The sequence below is a fragment of the Chelonia mydas genome, chromosome 18 (assembly GCF_015237465.2).
Source record: "Chelonia mydas isolate rCheMyd1 chromosome 18, rCheMyd1.pri.v2, whole genome shotgun sequence".
Taxonomy (NCBI): Eukaryota; Metazoa; Chordata; order Testudines; family Cheloniidae; genus Chelonia; species Chelonia mydas.
In genome coordinates, this window is record NC_051258.2 from 11071195 (window position 1) to 11088343 (window position 17149).

The 17149-nt window shown below is 54.9% G+C and overlaps 2 protein-coding genes and 1 long non-coding RNA gene across 8 annotated transcripts in view; 1 reads left to right on the forward strand and 2 right to left on the reverse strand.

Annotated features, from left to right (window-relative positions):
• The window catches only part of CLCN6 (chloride voltage-gated channel 6), a 25307-nt gene extending 24906 nt beyond the window's left edge, over positions 1-401 (reverse strand). Inside the window, exon 1 of one of the 3 annotated variants that reach the window (XM_037880977.2) lies at positions 154-401. In XM_037880977.2, coding sequence (XP_037736905.1) covers positions 154-234 — 81 coding nt within the window. In that variant the 5' untranslated portion in view covers positions 235-401. The remainder of the gene's footprint in view (positions 1-153) is intronic. The other 2 variants (XM_043531893.1, XM_043531892.1) reach the window with 2 other exon arrangements.
• MTHFR (methylenetetrahydrofolate reductase) lies at positions 359-16638 on the forward strand. Of its 4 annotated transcripts, none has more exons than XM_037880980.2 (12): positions 359-502; positions 5480-5713; positions 7078-7316; positions 7720-7830; positions 8028-8221; positions 9022-9272; positions 10167-10301; positions 10729-10909; positions 11681-11863; positions 14760-14867; positions 15191-15310; positions 15849-16638. In XM_037880980.2, the coding sequence occupies exons 2-12, from the start codon at positions 5490-5492 to the stop codon at positions 16044-16046; spliced, it is 1944 nt and encodes a 647-aa protein (XP_037736908.1). In that variant the 5' UTR covers positions 359-502; positions 5480-5489; the 3' UTR covers positions 16047-16638. The 4 variants fall into 4 exon arrangements, with proteins under 4 accessions (XP_037736908.1, XP_037736909.1, XP_043387829.1 ...); XM_037880981.2 differs by having other exon boundaries at positions 444-557; XM_043531894.1 differs by lacking the exon at positions 359-502 and adding an exon at positions 1069-1727.
• LOC122463289 lies at positions 6760-10167 on the reverse strand. Its single transcript, XR_006286490.1, has 3 exons — positions 9829-10167; positions 9028-9337; positions 6760-8378 (listed from the first exon to the last, which is right to left on the reverse strand). It is a non-coding gene; the product is annotated as an uncharacterized LOC122463289 (long non-coding RNA).
• Positions 16639-17149: the final 511 nt, after the last annotated feature.

Consider the following 17149-nt stretch of genomic DNA (forward strand, 5'->3'; position numbering starts at 1 on the left):
TCCCAGCGGCTCCTCCCCAGCCCAGCCCCCTCCTGCTCCCAGCGGCTCCCCCACAGCCCAGCCCCCTCCCGCGCTCCCCCAGCCCAGCGGCTCCCCCCACGCCCAGCCCCCTCCCGCTCCCAGCGGCTCCCCTCCTGCCCCCCAGCCGCCTACCAGCTCCTCCGGGGTGCGGCTCTCCCTCTCCCCGCAGCACGGGCAGCAGCAGCACCACCAGGGGGCCCCGCACCCCGCCATCTTCCTCCGCCGGCCGCCGCCCACCCACCCACCCTCTCCTCACGTGACCCCGGAGCAATCACGTGATGTCTCCCTCGTCCCCGCCGGGTCTCGCCCCACGTGCGAGGAGACGCGTGAGGTGGGCGGGGGGAATGGCGGGTTCTGGGCCACGTGACGAGAGGGAGTCCGGCTGGGCGACTCCTCCCCCCGGGAGAGGAATTTAACGCGCGCTCCCGTGGCAACGGGCACGCGCAGGAACTTGGTGGAGCTGAGACAGCTGGAGGCCGGGGTACGTGCGGGGGGAGCCCGGATCCGGGGCGGCGCGGCCTGGCTCCTCCCTCTGGGTACGGGGTCCGCGCGTGGGGGGAGACCCCGGATCAGCCCCCCCCCCATCCCCGGGCCGGGTGCGCGCCTGGGGGGGGAGACCTCCGATCAGCCCCCCCCATCCCCGGGCCGGGTGCGCGCCTGGGGGGGAGACCCCGATCAGCCCCCCCATCCCCGGGCCAGGTGCGCGCCTGGGGAGGAGACCTCCGATCAACCCCCCCCCCCCCCAATCCCCGGGCTGGGTGCGTGTGTGGGGGAGAGACTCCGGATCAGCCCCCCCATCGCCGGCCCGGGTGCGCGCCTAGGGGGGGAGACCCCGGATCAGCCCCCCCATCCCCGGCCCGGGTGCGCGCCTGGGGAGGAGACCTCCGATCGGCCCCCCCATCCCCGGGCCGGGTGCGCGCCGGGGGGGGGGAGACCCCGGATCAGCCCCCCCTCCCACCCCCAATCCCCGGGCTGGGAGCGTGCGTGGGGGAGAGACCCCGGATCAGGCCCCCATCCCTGGGCAGGCTCGGTGGGGGAGCTCAGATGCATTGCAGGGGTGGAGCTGAAAGAATAGGGGACACACAGAATAGGCTCGGGGACACACAGTGAGCACCCAGATCCCGAGGGAGCCCCGAGGCAGGACAGCGCGGAACCGGGAAGGGGGAGATTTAGGGGAAAAGAGAGGGAGACTCCTGCCTTGAGCTGGGTGGGAAACTTGTTGTTCCGTCCAGAGGAAAGGTTTGAGATTTCAAAAACGTCCCCTGTGCAGGACTGGCACAAAACGGTGAAAACCTGACAATTTTCACTGAACTGAAATTTCATGTTTTGTTTTGGAAACTGAACCGGGGTGTTTCCCAAATGAAATGTGCTCCCAGGCTGGCTCCATTGGACCAAGCCCTGACTGACTTCCAAGCAGGTTGGCAAGGAACCCAGCCTGGGAGCTGACAAGAAGCCTATGCAGGTTGCCTACGAACTGTCCAGACAGTGGTAACTGAACTGTTCCTGTAAAATGGCTCAATTGATGAATCAGCAGATTCTGAAACACCCCCTCCCCAGCTTCCCCCAAAATGTTTAGTTTTTTTTATTTTAGGGAATCTTTCTGACCAGCTGTACTCCAGCCCTTATGGGGATATCTTCATCCTGGAGTATGGGCAAAGGGGCATGGACCCAGCCTCCCTAGGCTGGCAGCAGCTGCCTGTTTGGAAGTAGGGGAAAGGGGCTTGTGCACTGATAGAGATGGACAATACCCCCCACCCCCATTATTAGAAATAATATTAGTCCCATTTTACAGATGGGGAAACAGAGGGATCACATTCAGTGGGAGAGCCGAGATTAGAACCCTGGAGTCCTAGCCTCCCCTTCTTTAATCTGTACAGTACTCGCAGCCTTTCCAGACTCCTGTCCCCTTTTCAGGAGTCTGATTTGTCTTGCATACCCCCAAGTTTCCCCTCACTTAAAAATCGCTTGCTTACAAAAATCAGACATAAAAATACAAAAAAGTGTCACAGCACATTATTACTAAAAAATTGCTTTTACTTTCTCATTTTTACAATATAATTACAAAATAAATCAGAATATAAATATTGTACTTATATTTCAGTATAAAGTCATTGTCTGTATTAAACTTTAGTTTGTACAGACTTCGCTACACTTTTTATGTAGCATGTTGTAAAACTAGGCAAATCTCTAGATGAGTTGATGTACCCACTGGAAGACCTCTGCATACCCCCAGGGATATAAGTACCCCTGGTTGAGAACCACTGTGTTAGGCTGCCTGGCTTAAGATGCACAGGGGAGAGGTGCACCTGGCTCAGGAGACCTGGGAGAGTGGACTGCTCCCCCAGGGTCAGGGGAATGTGGGACCCAGCCAGGATGCCTGCTATACCTCCCATCCCAAAGCTGGGAAGTAATGTCCATCACAAGCCCTGCCTGGCAGCACCCTGTTTTGGTTGTTGGTTCTGCTCTGCTTTAGGGAGGGACAATCTGTCTGAGCAGCTAGGCATGTACTCATATGCTCCTTCCTGTACTTGCCTTGGGGGTTATTTAAGGTGAATAACTGATTAGTGTGGCCGGGGGCCAAGCTGTCCTGATCCAGTCCTTGGAAGAAAAGCCACGTTATCTCCTCTTTCACCACCACGGGATCTAGCTCTGAAGCCTGGGCGAAGATTTTTGCCTCTCTGAAACTTTTCACCTCCTGACTTCAGAGAGCAGCAAGTCCCAGCCTCAGGGCCTTCTATCTCCAGCCCCCTTTCCCCTTGTAACTCCATTAGTTACTCAGGCTGTGTGAGCTATTATCCTCTCTCCTGCTAATGCTTTTGCTCTCCAACCTCTCCTTGCTGTCTCGGCTGCGGCTGTGCAAGCCCAAGCAATCACGTCCATAACAGCCAGTGGATACAGGGAATGAACTAAACCTACGGTGAAGGCAGAGGCTGGATAGATGATTGTCTCTCACCTGTTACCGGCCCTTGTCTGGCTTCTCTTGCCAATAAGCCCTTATTGAATCTGAGGATGAGGGCGTGGCCTGGCATATTGCTGGTGGAGATACCTTATCTGCAGGCTCCTTTTCCAGGCTTACAATAATCAATTGTCCTCCTCTTGCCCCTTTCATCAGAGGGCCTCAAAGCACAATACAGACCCTAATGAATGAAGCCTCAACCCTTCCCTGGAGGTGGAGATATAATCCCAGATAGGGAAACTGAGGCACATATGTGACTTGCCCAAGGAACTGCAGCAACTCGGTAACAGAGCTGGGAAGAGAACCCATGAGTTAGGATTCCCAGTCAGTACCTTTGGTCTAACCCAGTGGTTCTCAACCTATTTACCATTGTGGACTGCATCCAATACGACCTATATTGGCCCCTGCGGATGTTGCATGGGCCGCAGCTGTGCTGATTGGGCTGCGGGTTGAGAACCACTGGGCTAACCACTAACACCCACTTCTGTGCTGTGGGTTAGAACAATGATGGTGGGAGTGGAGAGGATCAGGCTTCACTTCTCAGTTACTGAACGCCAGGCTCAGAGTTTTTATGCTGCTTTTGGTTGTTTCTGCTCCAGTTGTAATTGTTACTGTGACTGCTCTGTACACACATCTGGTCTGTATGCACACAAGAGATTGGAGGCCCAGGTCCCTCTTGGCATCAGCAGCCTCCCTGCTCCTTTTTCACAACTCCTGCCAGCTGGATGGGTCCCCAGAGGCGAGGCTAAGCCTTTCTCCTGATCCTTTCAGCCTGAGCCCTCATGCAAGCAGCAAAGGAGGAGCAAAGTCCGCCTGCCGGTGGCTGGTTTGGGTGACACGGACAGGTTGTGCCATAAGTACAGGATTTGTGCTGTCTCTTCCTCCAAACAGAAGTTAAAGCAGCCTGTCCTGGGATGAGCTGGACTGTGTGCTCCTTCTTTCCAAAGCACTGTGTGGAGAGCAGCTGAGAGGAGACACTTATCAAGGCACCTCTAAGCCAGGGAGCCATGCTCCGAATTGGGAGTTAAGAGGCCTGGAGTCTGTTCCCAGCTCTGCCACTGACTTGCTGTGTGTCTTTGGGCATGTCACTTCATCTCCCTGCATCTCTGCGTCGCCATCTGTAAAGCAAGTGTAAAGTGCTGATCTTGCTACAAGACCAGCAGCAGGCCAGGCTGTTTTCATTCCCGGGCTCAGGTTAGACTTGCCAATCAGTCAGTTCATCCCCATTTTGAAGGGGGCTGATTGGCAGCTTGTCCCCCAAGGAATAACTACATTCCCTTTGGCCGCCCTGGCAGACAAGAGGACTTTTCCTAGCTTGCATCCAGGCATTCCAGCATGGTGTTTTGGGAAGAGGTTCTCAAGGGACGGGAATGCTGAGTGCATGGACAAGGAGGCTGTGTGTAGAGGGGAATGCGGGATGGGGAGAATCTCATTCGAAAGGAATGCTGGGTGATGGGAGAGTTCTCAGCTGAAGGCAGATTCTTGTGATGCCAGACTGGACACAGCACTAGGTAACAGACAGTAGGGAACACACATGGCACATGTCAGGCCGTTGTGACTAGCTGACCGTGCTGGACTTTTCCATCTGACTTCTGACAGAGGAGAAGGCTATGGGCTTGAGGGCAGGGTTCTGAGGGTAGCGATCCAGCCTCTCTCCCCAAGCTATTTTAAGAAACATTGCTGTTTGGGAATAAACAGAAGAGAGACAGCATGGCCCTGCTGTGGGCACATCTTGTGCTAGAGAGGTGGGCTGGACGCAGCCCACTCTGGACAGAGCTGCTGGCAACCCCAGTCCCTGTCCAGAAGGTCAGACTGACCTTCACGAGCTGCACGAGGACGCTGCGGTAAATAAATTGTAAAGCATTCAAAAGTTCAGAAAGAAACTCTTAAACCTACTGATTCCGATGAGGGACAAAATCACTCCTGGTTTAACTTTAGGCTTTAGCAGAGTTACACCAGAGGTGAATAAGGTCCACTGGCTGCTCTCCATCACTGCATACTCAGGCTGATCTCCACGCGCAGCTGCTAAGTAGGGCTGACTAGGTCTTGAAGGAGCTAGCTTGGAGGCAGGGACTGCCGTACCTGCCAGAACTCCTTGGGAGCATTAGCAGGCACCAAGGTCATTCAGCTGGCCCTGCTGTTCTGGTGAGGGCTCAGGACCCATTGCTGCTCCTCAGATCTTATCACTGCTCAGTGGGATTTCTGTACTGTTAAAAACCATTGAGCAGACATGGACGGTGAGTTCAGGGAAGGGAGGGTGTGGAGTGAACAACAACCCCTGAGTCTCCTTCCAGCCCCACTGAAATCTCCAAGTGTGGTGGATCGTTGACAACAGGGAGGCAACATGCATTCCTCCTACATCCTGTGCCCTGTGATCCCCTTGTCTTCCGGCACCCTCTTCCAGCTCCTGCTTGGAGCAGCCTCCCATAAACTGCATTCCTAGTCACCCCACAAAAGGCCCTAGGCAGTGACACCCACCCTCCTCCCCTCGCCCCCTCCCAGAGAGCGCATCATGGTCAACGAGGCCCACAGTGCCAGTTCCAGGTCGGAGGGCAGCAGCAGCGGCAGTGAGAGCTCCAAGGACAGCTCGCGATGCTCCACCCCTGTCCTGGATGCTGAGCGCCACGAGCGGCTGCGGGAGAAGATGCGCCGGCGATATGACTCCGGGGACAAGTGGTTCTCCTTGGAGTTCTTCCCCCCGCGGACGGCCAATGGTGCGGTCAATCTGATCTCCAGGTGAGCCCTGTGGGGTGGGGGGAACGGGGAGGAGGTGTGATGGCTTTGACTGGGGGACAGCCTGATAGAGCCGGTTCAGGCCTGTGCTCTGTCTCCCTTCCAGGTGAAGAAGCAGGTAATGGGTCTGTGCTTCCCTGCTGAGAAGGGTGATGGACTCCAGGTAATTCATCTTTGCATCCCTGTAGAGTTAAACACCATGGTGAGATTACTAAGGGGGCTGGATCATTTTGTATGCGAACATATTCCTGCTAAAGGTGAATCCACTCTCATGCTTTAGAGTCTGAGCTGATCACGGTGGGGTCAGGCAGGGGGGCAGAAAGGAATCCTCCACTTGCTTAGTGTGCGCGATCCGGTAGGTGCATTGGTGGGGTGTGTATGGGTGTCTCTCCAGGAAGCATCGTGTATTAGTTTTTGCCCCTGGCAATGAGCAAACTAGATGGACCAGTGGCTGGTCTAGTCTTGCGGGGCCCATGGCCTTGGCAACGTGAATCCTGCTTGCTTTCCGGTCATCTAGATGCTTTGCTTTAGGCCCCTGTCTTTTCCCCATCCTGGTGGGAGTCTCTCCCTGCGTGTCCAGGCCAAACCCCTGCAGTGCTGTGTAACGTGAACACTCTGCCTCTTGTGCCCAGCCCGTGCAGAAAGGGCCTCTCTGGTCACAAATCACCGTGGCAACATCGAAAGGGAAAGGTGTGGTTTGAAAACCTCCGTGCTGTGCTAATGAAATAGCAGGGCCCCGCTTTCCATGCCGTGGCCAGGTTCCAGCCTGGGGTAAGCAGGTGCAGCAGCGCTGAAGGCAGGGGAGTCTCTGGCATCTGGAGCAGGCCTCTGTTTGGAATCTGGACTTGGATTAGACCTATTAGTTCCCCTCCCAATGGCCCCAGCAGCGCCTGCTTATTCCCAGTAGTCCCCATTGTACCCTATTCCCTAGGTGTGTATCATAGCCACGGGCCTGCCACCTTCTCCTTTGGAAGATGATGCCACAGCCTCCTAGATGTGGCTGGGAGGAAGCTTCTGGTAGATCCAGCCTAGAATTCCCCCTCTTTTTAAAAAAAAAAATATCTTGCCCAAACTGCTAGTTCCACCTGTTTGGATATCCCTGAACATGGTCTCGCCTCTGTGGTGTTGATCTGCCAGTGGCCCTTAGTGGTTCCTTCACCAACCTGGAGCGAGTTAGCTCTTGGTCTCTTCTCCTGAGGTGGCTGCTCCAGCCCGGTAATTGTTCTTGCTGCTCTGATCCAAATTCCCTCCCATCTGCCACATGCTGTCTGGTAGTGAGGTGCCCGGCGCTGAGTGCGATATCCCAGGCGTGCGGGTGGCAGCACCCCCATAGGCTAGCAATAAACTGCTTCTGTTCTAATCTGCAGGTTCGACCGCATGGGGATGGGCGGCCCCCTCTTCATTGATGTGACTTGGCACCCGGCAGGGGACCCAGGCTCCGACAAGGAGACCTCCTCCATGATCATCGCCAACACGGCCGTCAACTACTGTGGCCTGGAGACCGTCTTGCACATGACATGTTGCAACCAGACCAAGGAGGAGATCACAGGGCACCTGCAGAAGGCCAAGCGTCTGGGGCTGAAGAACATCATGGCGCTGCGAGGAGGTGAGCATTCCTCTCTGCCCTGGGGATAATGCCAGAGTTACCCTCACCTCCAGTGAGCGACTCCTCTGTGGGAGGAGCCGGAATGAACCAACCTGGCGATCTAACATCCCTCCCAGTTCTGGGGCGATGTGGTTAAGCATCTGTCTGAATCTGTTCTCCCTGTTGCCTCAGGCCTCTGAATTAGGGCTGAGAGGAGTTAACCTTGACCCAGAAGGCGTGGTGTCTCCATCTCGGGGGCAGGGGCGGGGAGGTGAAGGGCCCATGGGTGGAACCAAGTAAGGAAGCCAGTGAACTTGGAGACTCCATTTCCTCTTCCTCTCTAATGGGCGGCCCATCTAGCGCTGGTTGAGCTTTGCTATACGCAGGCCTTGGATCAGACCCATCTCCATGTCTCCTCACTCAGACCCCATTGGCGAGGAGTGGGAGGAAGAGGTGGAAGGCTTCAACTACGCCGTCGACTTGGTGAAGCACATTCGCTGCGAGTTCGATGACTATTTTGACATCTGCGTGGCAGGTAAACGCATCTTTTTATGGGCCAGCTGTGGTGGGGTTTGCCTCTGACCGTGGGGATCGGCAGACTGTGCTGGCAGGACTCTGAGCGACGGCTTGTGGGTGCTGGACGGTTCAGACATTTGATGCCCCAGCGTGACTGAGGCTCTGGAAGAGTGAGCAGGCTGCCTCCTGGCTCAGCTCCTCCTCTTCTCTCTGAAGGTTACCCCAAGGGCCACCCTGAAGCCGAGAGCTACGAAGCTGACCTGAGGCACCTGAAGGAGAAAGTCTCTGCTGGGGCTGACTTCATCATCACGCAGCTCTTCTTCAGGTCCGAGACCTTCCTCGCGTTCATGAAGGACTGTCAGGCCATTGGCATCACCTGCCCCATCGTACCTGGCATCTTTCCCATACAGGTGAGATCCCCAGCCCTTGCCAGGAGGGCGAAGTGAGCAGCCAGGAGGGGTTCATGGCTGGATTTTTGAGCTAAATGCTGCCAGCTCCCAAGCACTCTCCACTAAAGCTCTAAGTCACTGGGAGATGAGGGTGCTGAGTGTTGTCTGACTCGTGTCCCTGCAAAGCAAAAACATAGCAGAACAAAGTAATGGAAGGATGGTGGGAGCCACCTTTCCAGGAGGTCTTCATTAGGCATGTCAATAAGCATGCATAGCACGATGCAATGGGTAAACTGGAGCCATTGGCTGAACAGTGCCAAGCCAATAACCACATGTCTCTTCCCTGAAGAGTTTTACAGTCTAAAGACACCAGCCGGGATGCTACAGTACAGAACAGCGACTTGGAGCTTTGCATTCCTCTTTACGCTTCCGCCTTGCCTGCGGAGATCTCGAGTGCTTTTCAGACATGAATTAACCCTCGCTCTCGCTCCCGCCCCCCCAATTGCCTGCCCCCTTTGAAGGGGGTAAATACTTCCCCCTTTTTAAAGATTGGGGACAGGGGGAATGGAGTGCAGACAGGTTAAAGTGATTTGTCTGAGGCTGCACTAAAAGTCAGTGATAAAGATGGGAATAGAACCCAGGAGTCCTGATTCAAAGTCTCCTGTTTTGACTACTATAAAAACTCTTTCCTGGTACAGATGTTACCTTGTCAACTGGCTGGGGAGCAGAAATAGGTCTGAAAATTGAGAGACCTCGTTAGCCGCCTTGACCCTTTCCTTTGGGTATTACCCTTCCCTGTTCCCCTTGTATCCCATGCCCAGGGTTACCATTCTCTGCGCCAGCTCGTGAAGCTCTCCAAACTCGAGGTGCCGCAGGAGATCAAAGAAGTGATCGAGCCCATCAAGGACAACGACGCAGCCATCCGGAACTACGGGGTGGAGTTGGCGGCGTCCATGTGCCGGGAGCTGCTGGACAGCGGCATGGTGTCCGGCCTGCATTTCTACACCCTCAACAGAGAAGTGGCCACCACTGAAATCCTCAAACGTCTGGGCATTTGGAAAGAGGACCCCAGGTGAGCAGAAAGCTACTCCTGGGGCATCTTCCTCCTGTCACAGCTGCACCTTCAATAGATATGACCTGTAAAGGAAAGAAAAAGAGCTGGTGGCTTTCTGCCCGCACACCGCCACCCTCTCCTTCTGTTTGTATCGATACATTAGAAATTTCGGTCCGGCCTTCCCTGGAGTACTCTGTGGGAGACTGGAGAGCTGGGAGGATTGTGACCTCTAAGTACCAAGGGGGTGAGAGTTGCAGCAACTGAGGGGAAGGTGGTTTGTAGTTGGACTGGTTAAACCTATTGGCAGGGTTTTGTTTTATGGTGTATGTGTGGGTTTGTTGTGGCTTTGTTTGTTTGGGGTTTTTTGGACTAACGCTTAACGCAAATGCCTGACGAGCAGCCAGGAGACAAGAACTTTTCATCTTCCCTGCCCGTTGGTGTTAAGTGCTGAGTAAGGTCCTACTGTGATCTCCGGCAGCAGTAGGGAAAATGTTCAATAGTCGAGCAGGGGGCTGCCCAGCAAGGGTGGGAGACACAAACATTGGGGTCTTTTTTTTCTTTAAAAATAGCCAACCTTTCAGGCCTGTCTAGCCCCCAGAAAAGGGCAAGTGCCCATCCTGTGTATTTCATCTTTAACAAACTGCCCAGCTGCCTGGGAGCATACGCGAGAGGGGGATAATGAATGCCTTGGAATGAGCCGCCATCTCCTGAATAGGGGAGAGGTGTCCGCTCTGGAGGGAAGTGCCTCTCTGGATGCAGCGACGTCTCTCAATTCTGCTTCAGCCCTTGCCGGTCAGCCTGCCCCAGAACCCTACCTCTCCCGCAAAACGCATTTACTCGCGGTGCTTTCAGTCCCAAAGCAGGGAGTCCGTTACAGAGAAGCCATCCTAATAATCTCTATTTTCCCCCAAGGCGGCCTCTGCCCTGGGCAGTCAGCGCCCACCCCAAGAGAAGAGTCGAAGACGTCCGGCCTATTTTCTGGGCCTCCAGGCCAAAGAGCTACATTCACCGAACTCAGGAATGGGATGATTTCCCCAATGGCCGCTGGTGAGTCTCTGGCCTAGGCCAAAGGGGGCTGGAGCCAGTGGGGAGTGGAGCAGGAAGCCATTTGAGTAATGGGACCATCCGCTCCGACATCACTTGAAATTGAAGGCGTCTCTGTAGGACAGGCAGAGGCTGCTGGACTCGTTTCAAGACCCTTCTGGAGTCCCGTCATTAGACCATCTGGTGATACTTTGCTAGGAGAACCTCTGGTGGTGCCCAGTAGCTCAGAGCTGCATGAGGGGGTGAGCTGCTGGGTGGGGTTGAGTGGGTGGCCCCAATGTGGTGGGGGTGCAGATCTCTGGTTGATCGTATTTGCGACTCTCCCCCCCACCTTCGGGGGTGGCTTTTTCCCCACCCGCTGGAACAGTCAAGCAGGTCACATTCCACCACAGACAGCACGTACACCTTGTCTCTCTGCGCCATCCCGCAGGGGGAACTCTTCCTCGCCAGCCTTTGGCGAGCTGAAGGACTATTACCTCTTCTACCTGAAGAGCAAGTCGCCGCGGGAGGAGCTCCTGAAGATGTGGGGGGAGGAGCTGACGAGTGAGGAGAGCGTCTTCGAGGTGTTCACCTGTTACATCTCCAGAGAGCCCAACAGGGAGGGGCACAAGGTGAGTGAAGGCCTGGGGCTGAGAACAGAGAGGGAGGCTCATTGGAGAGGAGGGCAGTGCAGCACCCAACAAGGACTGGCTCAGAGAGAGACAATGGTGCTTATCTCAAAGGTGTCAAGCACCCTGTGACATTCCTTTACACAGGGAGTCAGGGCATTCCTCTGCCAAACCCACTCTGTGACCGTGGGGGAGGGACTCTCAGCACGGGGGAGCTAGGAACAAGCCTGGATAAAGATGTCCCTGTGCTGTGAAAGGGCCAAGATCAGAGTAGTGGTGCACCTGGTAAGATGGGACAACCCCCATGAGTTCAGCCCTGGGGACCGCAAGCTGGAAAGACCCCTGGTTTGAAAGGGGTCTCAGACAGGGTGCCCTAGACCAGGGATCCTCAATGTGGCACCTGCCAGGGCATTTTTGTGCGCCCGTAGGACACCCCACTGCCGAAATGCCGCCGAAAAGTGTTGCCGTTTCTCGGCAGCACTTCGGCGGTGGGGTGTCTGGCGCCTGCCCAGTATGCTATTCCCACAAGAAAGGTTGGGGACCACTGTCCTAGACCATGTAGGGCTTTAAAGAAGCTGTCTGGGATTTTGACTTGCACCCAGAAGGGAGCTGTCAGCCTTGTACAAGGTAAGAGCACTTGTGGGATGTGCTCTCACTAGCTCATCTGCCCTATGAGGTGGGCAGCCATGTCCCCACCCACTGGAGTCTTGTTTGAGGAGGCATTGCCTGGTGCTGTGAGGTTATGGTAATGGATAGCCTCTTTCCTTCCTGCAGGTGACCTGCCTGCCCTGGAACGACGACCCTCTCGCTGCTGAAACTAACCTCTTGAAGGAGCAGCTGGACAAGGTGAACAGAAGAGGAATCCTGACCATCAACTCCCAGCCAAACATCAATGGCAGACCGTCCACTGACCCCATCGTGGGCTGGGGGCCCAGTGGGGGCTATGTCTTCCAGAAGGTACCAAACCATAGATGCGTACGGCTAGAAAGGACCCTTAGCATCTAGTCTGGTCTCTTACGCAGGAGATCAAAGAACGTTGTTCGATTTCTGCATCCAGCCCGGTATCAGCTGGTTGAGCTAGAAGCACCTGTGTAGAAAGAGATCCAGCCTAGATTTTTGAAGCTTCACATGATGACCCCATCTCTAGATAATTCATTCCAGCAGCTAATTACCCTCACTGTTAAAATATGGGACTTGATTTCTAGTCTGAATTTGTCTAGCTTCAGCTTCCAGCCATTGGATCTTGTGACGCCTTTGCCTGCTAAGATTGAAGAGCCCTTTATCATCAGGAATCTTCTCCTCCTAGGCACTTCTAGACCATGGTCCAGTCACCTGTCAATCTCCTCTTGGATAGATAGATAAAGCCTCTCACTGGAAGGCAGGCTTTTGCCATCTGGGGAGTCCTACCCCAATGCCTGTGTCCCAAGGCTGCTGTACCAGCCTCTTCCATTCACCCCTCTTTTCCAAAGCTACTTATTTCAGAGCTGGGGTTTGTTGGGCTAAGGACACATCTAGTTTAAATTCCCTGAGCTCCCTCCCAGACCTTTCTGCTCGTTGCTTTCCAAAAACCTGCACCACAGGAAGTGATAGCATCTGGCTATATCCCCAATAAGGGAATTTTCTGCCAGCTTGCTGTGACTCTGCCGTCTTGTGCAAGAGCAGGCAGGGAGATTGGGACTGTACTTCTGGCTCTTCCACTGACTTGTTGTGTTGCCTTGGGCAAGCCAGTTAACCTACGAACCTCTATTTCCCCATCTGTAAAATACGGACAGTGCCACTTACCGGCCTTTGAAGTGTTTCACATCTGGGGATGGAGAGTGCTACTTATGTTTTCCTGGGATGCCTCCCATCCACTCATGAACCAGGCCCCACTTTAAGTGCTGCCTGCAGGGGTATCCAGGAGGTGGCGCTCTTCCCTCCGAGCCAGTCCTGACCCAGTGCCTCACATGGTGGCGCAGGAAGTGCTGTCCTTTGGATGAAATAGAACACTGAGAAGGTCATGGGGATCTTTAATGACCTTAAACCCAGTGTCCTGGTCAGCTTCCAGCGTGTGTCTTGGTATTCTGCTTCTCTGAACTCTCCCTGCAGTTTTACTCAGAGGGATGCCTCACTCTTACATAGCATATCTCATCAGATCTCAAGGCGCTTTACAAAGGCTGATTATCCCCTTTTTACAGATGGGGAAACTGAGGCACGGAGAGGGGAAAAAGTTTGTCCAAGATTACCCAGCTGACTAGTGACAGAGCCAGGAAGAGAACCCAGGTCTCTGGCCTCCCAGATCAGCGCTCTGTCCCCTGACCAGGGGCGGGCAAACTTTTTGGTCTGAAGGCTGCATCGGGTTTCTGAAATTGTATGGAGGGCTGGTTAGGGGAGGCTGTGCCTCCCCAAACAGCAAGGCATGGCCCGCCCCCGCCCCATCCGATCCCCCCCTACTTCTTGCCCCATCCAACCCCCCCTGCTCTCGGTCCCCTGACCGGCCCCGGACCCTTCACTCCTGACTGCCCCCCCTGGGACCCCTGACCCATCCACCCCCCCATCCCCTGACGGCCTCCCACCGCCCCATCCAATCCCTCCTCTCCTTCCTGACTGCCCCTCTGGGACTCCTGCTCCCATTCAACCCCCGTTCCCCACCCTCTGACCCTATCCACGCCCCTGCACACCCCCTGAACTCCCCTGCCCTCTATCCAACCCCCCCTGCTCCCTGCCCCCTTACTGCGCTGCCTGGAGCACCAGTGTCTGGCAGGACGGCTGCACCAAGACGGGCAGCCGCACCGCGCAGCAGAGCACTGGGTCAAGCTGGGCTCTGCAGCCCCGCCGCCCAGAGCATTGTGCCGCATGGCTGCAGGGGAAGGGGGACAGCAGGGGAAGGTCCAGGGATGAGCCTCCCGGGCCAGGAGCTCAGGGGCCGGGCAGGATGGTCCTGTGGGCCGGATCATTATTATGATTATTGTGGGGTCCCCCATAATCAAGGTAAACAGTGGGAGCAGAGCACATGGTGGGGAACAATACAAACTAATTCAAAGGGATTTGGATTGTTAAAGCCGCTGAGCCAGCAGATGGCAAATACAGTTGAGTGGAGAAAGATTCCCCAGGAGCAAGGAAATCAATCATCCAACACAATGGCCAGGAAACCGAGCTAGTGCTGTTAGGAGAGAGGCAGTTGCTGAATCCAGCCCAGAGCAGCAGCCAACGGGGAAAACGAGGAATTAGGCTGTGTTAGGCACACGCAGAGGACACCAGACAAAAGAGGTGCTGCTGTGAACGACCAGGCCCCCATTAGAGCCCAGCTGGGATAACCCTCTGCGGCCTCGCTCACCGGACCACGGGGGTGAAATTGCCAACGAGGGCGCAGCACAGAACAAAGATATCGAGCCTGAGTCTCGTAGAAACAGCCAGCACTTGCTGCTTTATGGGCGCCTGGAATGACAGGTGCGGAGGCTGTGGCTTAGCTACCTGGGTGCATCCCCTACTGTAGAGCCTACAGGGAGACTTGATTTTGGACCCCTTCGCTCTGAAGGACCGAAGCTAGGAGGATGGGTAAGAGGCTGCCTGCAAAGGATTATTAATACATTGGGCTTGTGCCCTGTGGTACCCCTGTGTGCTGGGCACTTTGTTTCTTTGGCCATTCCCAGCTCTACCACGGACTTGCCTCCATTTCCCCATCTATAAAACGGGGATAGTATGGGCCTGTCTCGAGGGGTGGGATGGATGGATTCTTCTTAGTACCTCCCCCATGTTAGTTACTGGGGCTTCAGAAAACTGGATGAGTCCTCAACAGCTGGGTTTCCCCACTGGTTCCTCCCTTCCCTGCACTGCACTGAGTTTTGGCTTCTGTTTCCTCCCGCCCACGCAGGCATACCTGGAATTCTTCACCTCCAGCGAGAACATCACCGCGCTGCTTAAAGTGCTGAAGATGAAGAAGTACGAGCTCCGAGTGAATTACCACATTGTCAACGTCCGGGTAAGAGCGTGCTTAGCCGACGCTTCCCTCCCGCCACGTCATGGAGACGCAGGCGGCCTAAGTCCTAAGGAGAGAGGGCGAGTCTGCCAGCAGGGCAGGAAGATGGGAGTTGGTAATGGGGCAGGGCGAAGCAGCACTAGCTATTCCCTGCAGCTCCTTCCTGAGCCGTTGGCTTTTCACCGTTTGGTTGATGGAGGGTAGTTTAATTTCAGGGAAGTAGTGCCCATAAAAGCACCTTTGCACCAGGTCCACTGCATCCACTTCCCACTCAGGACCATCTTGCTCTAGAAGGCGCTTCCAATGTCCTGTCCTCCTCCTGGCAGGGTGAAAACATCACCAACGCTCCTGATCTGCAGCCCAACGCCGTGACCTGGGGCATCTTCCCAGGCAGAGAGATCATTCAGCCGACGGTTGTGGATCCAGTTAGCTTCATGTACTGGAAGGTAAGAGCATCACGCCAGCTGACCTTGAACTTATCCCCACCCGGTGGTTAGAGAGAGGCTGGGTTTAGGGGTTTTTGTCTCTTCTTTATCAAGACCCACTGGAAGGTCACAGGGCCACATTAGTGCCTAGATGGAATCCATCCTGAACTCTTTAGTCCTTATGCAGTGGGAGCTTTGCCTGAGTGAGGACTGCAAGATTTTCCCCCTCCTCCCCTGTTATGTATTTGTTATCTATATGAAGTGGGTGACGTGAGTGCCAGCCCCAGTATTTCTGGGCCAGTTCCCACAGCAGCTGAGGCTGAGGCAGTATTGAGCAGCACTGGTGAAAGAATACGCACGCACATGGTTTCTAGAAAGCAGGAGGATGCATTGGTTTACTGCCCAGCTCCTCAGCTGTGGGGTGGGGCAGATGCGAAGCCATACGCACTCTCTTCCCCTCCCAAGACTAGCTGCCCTAGACGACATTGTAGGAGTCGCAGCTAACGTAACGAACGTGCGTGGGGTGACTGTACCATGCTCTCTGCCTTTGTCCCGGCAGGATGAGGCCTTCGCTTTGTGGATTGAGCAGTGGGCTAAGCTGTATGAAGAGGAGTCTCCCTCTCGCATGATTATCCAGTACATCCACGACAACTACTACTTGGTCAACCTGGTGGACAACGAGTTCCCGCTGGAGAACTGCCTGTGGCAGGTCGTGGAGGACACTTTCGAGCTCTTGAACTGTCCCACGGAGCAGTGAGTCACAGCCGCTCACTCCGTCCATCCACCCACTCACTGCAGGCAGCACAACTGCCAGGGGGCAAGAGGAGCCCGGCTCGGCATGACATGGAGCCAGACACTCCGCCCAAGGGCCACGTCCACTCTGCTCTCGCCTCCTCATTGAGCCACGTTCTCTCGCCTGCTCTGCCCGAGGCACATGCTCGTCTCTCCCAGAGCGAGACTCCATCAGGGGCTTCCCAACACCCCTCTCTGTTACAAACGAAACGTGTCCCACTGTCTGTTTTCATATGCTAATGGCAGCTAGAACCACCTGAACCTCCTAGCAGAGCTGTAGGCTGCATTCTAAGAAACGATCGAGCTGCTTTTTCAGTGTCCTCTTCAGGGTTTGTTTCAATGTGATCCTAGTGGAGACTCACCCACTCACTGCAGCAGAGACAGCGTGCTGGGGTAGTTGGACACTACATGGTCTAAAAGACTTGGTCAAGTTTTCTCCCAACCCCCCCCCCCCCTTTTGTTTTTTAAAGGAACGGGAATAAGGGAATTCTCCAGGTCAGTTTAATCTTTAGTTTGGTGATTAGGAATTAATTAATAAATAGCAGACACTAGGCATGCCTCATTTCTGGATCAATAAGATGGGGTGCACACTCTCTGCACTGGATTTGTATTTTAGCTCAGTTCAGCTCTACCATAGCTGAAAGTGGTTTTTAGACTCATGCCAACATCCTCTCCGTGCTCAAGGATGACAGTGAGATTGCTTATAGGGAGCAGTGTTTACCGTGAAGGGTGGGGCTAGCCAAGCCAAGCTGCTAGGAGTTTGTAGCATTGGGGCTAGTGTGTTTCATGCACCAGCTGCTTGGGGCCTGGATTTTACAGCCCATGGTCTCCACTGGTACAGGTGCAGATTGGGGTGTGCGCACAACCTACCACTGGGGCTGGGCTACAGAGCTGGTTGAGCCTGCTACAGTCTGGCCAACAGAGCTGGGGATTTTACCCTCCGGCAGTGGATACTCATGCTTTATAGTAATTCAGGGGAAACCTTAAAAGTGTCACAACATGATGCACGGTTGGTGTGTGAGCTTTTTCCTTTTCCCGACAGCTCAGGCCAGGATGAACTATTCCTAA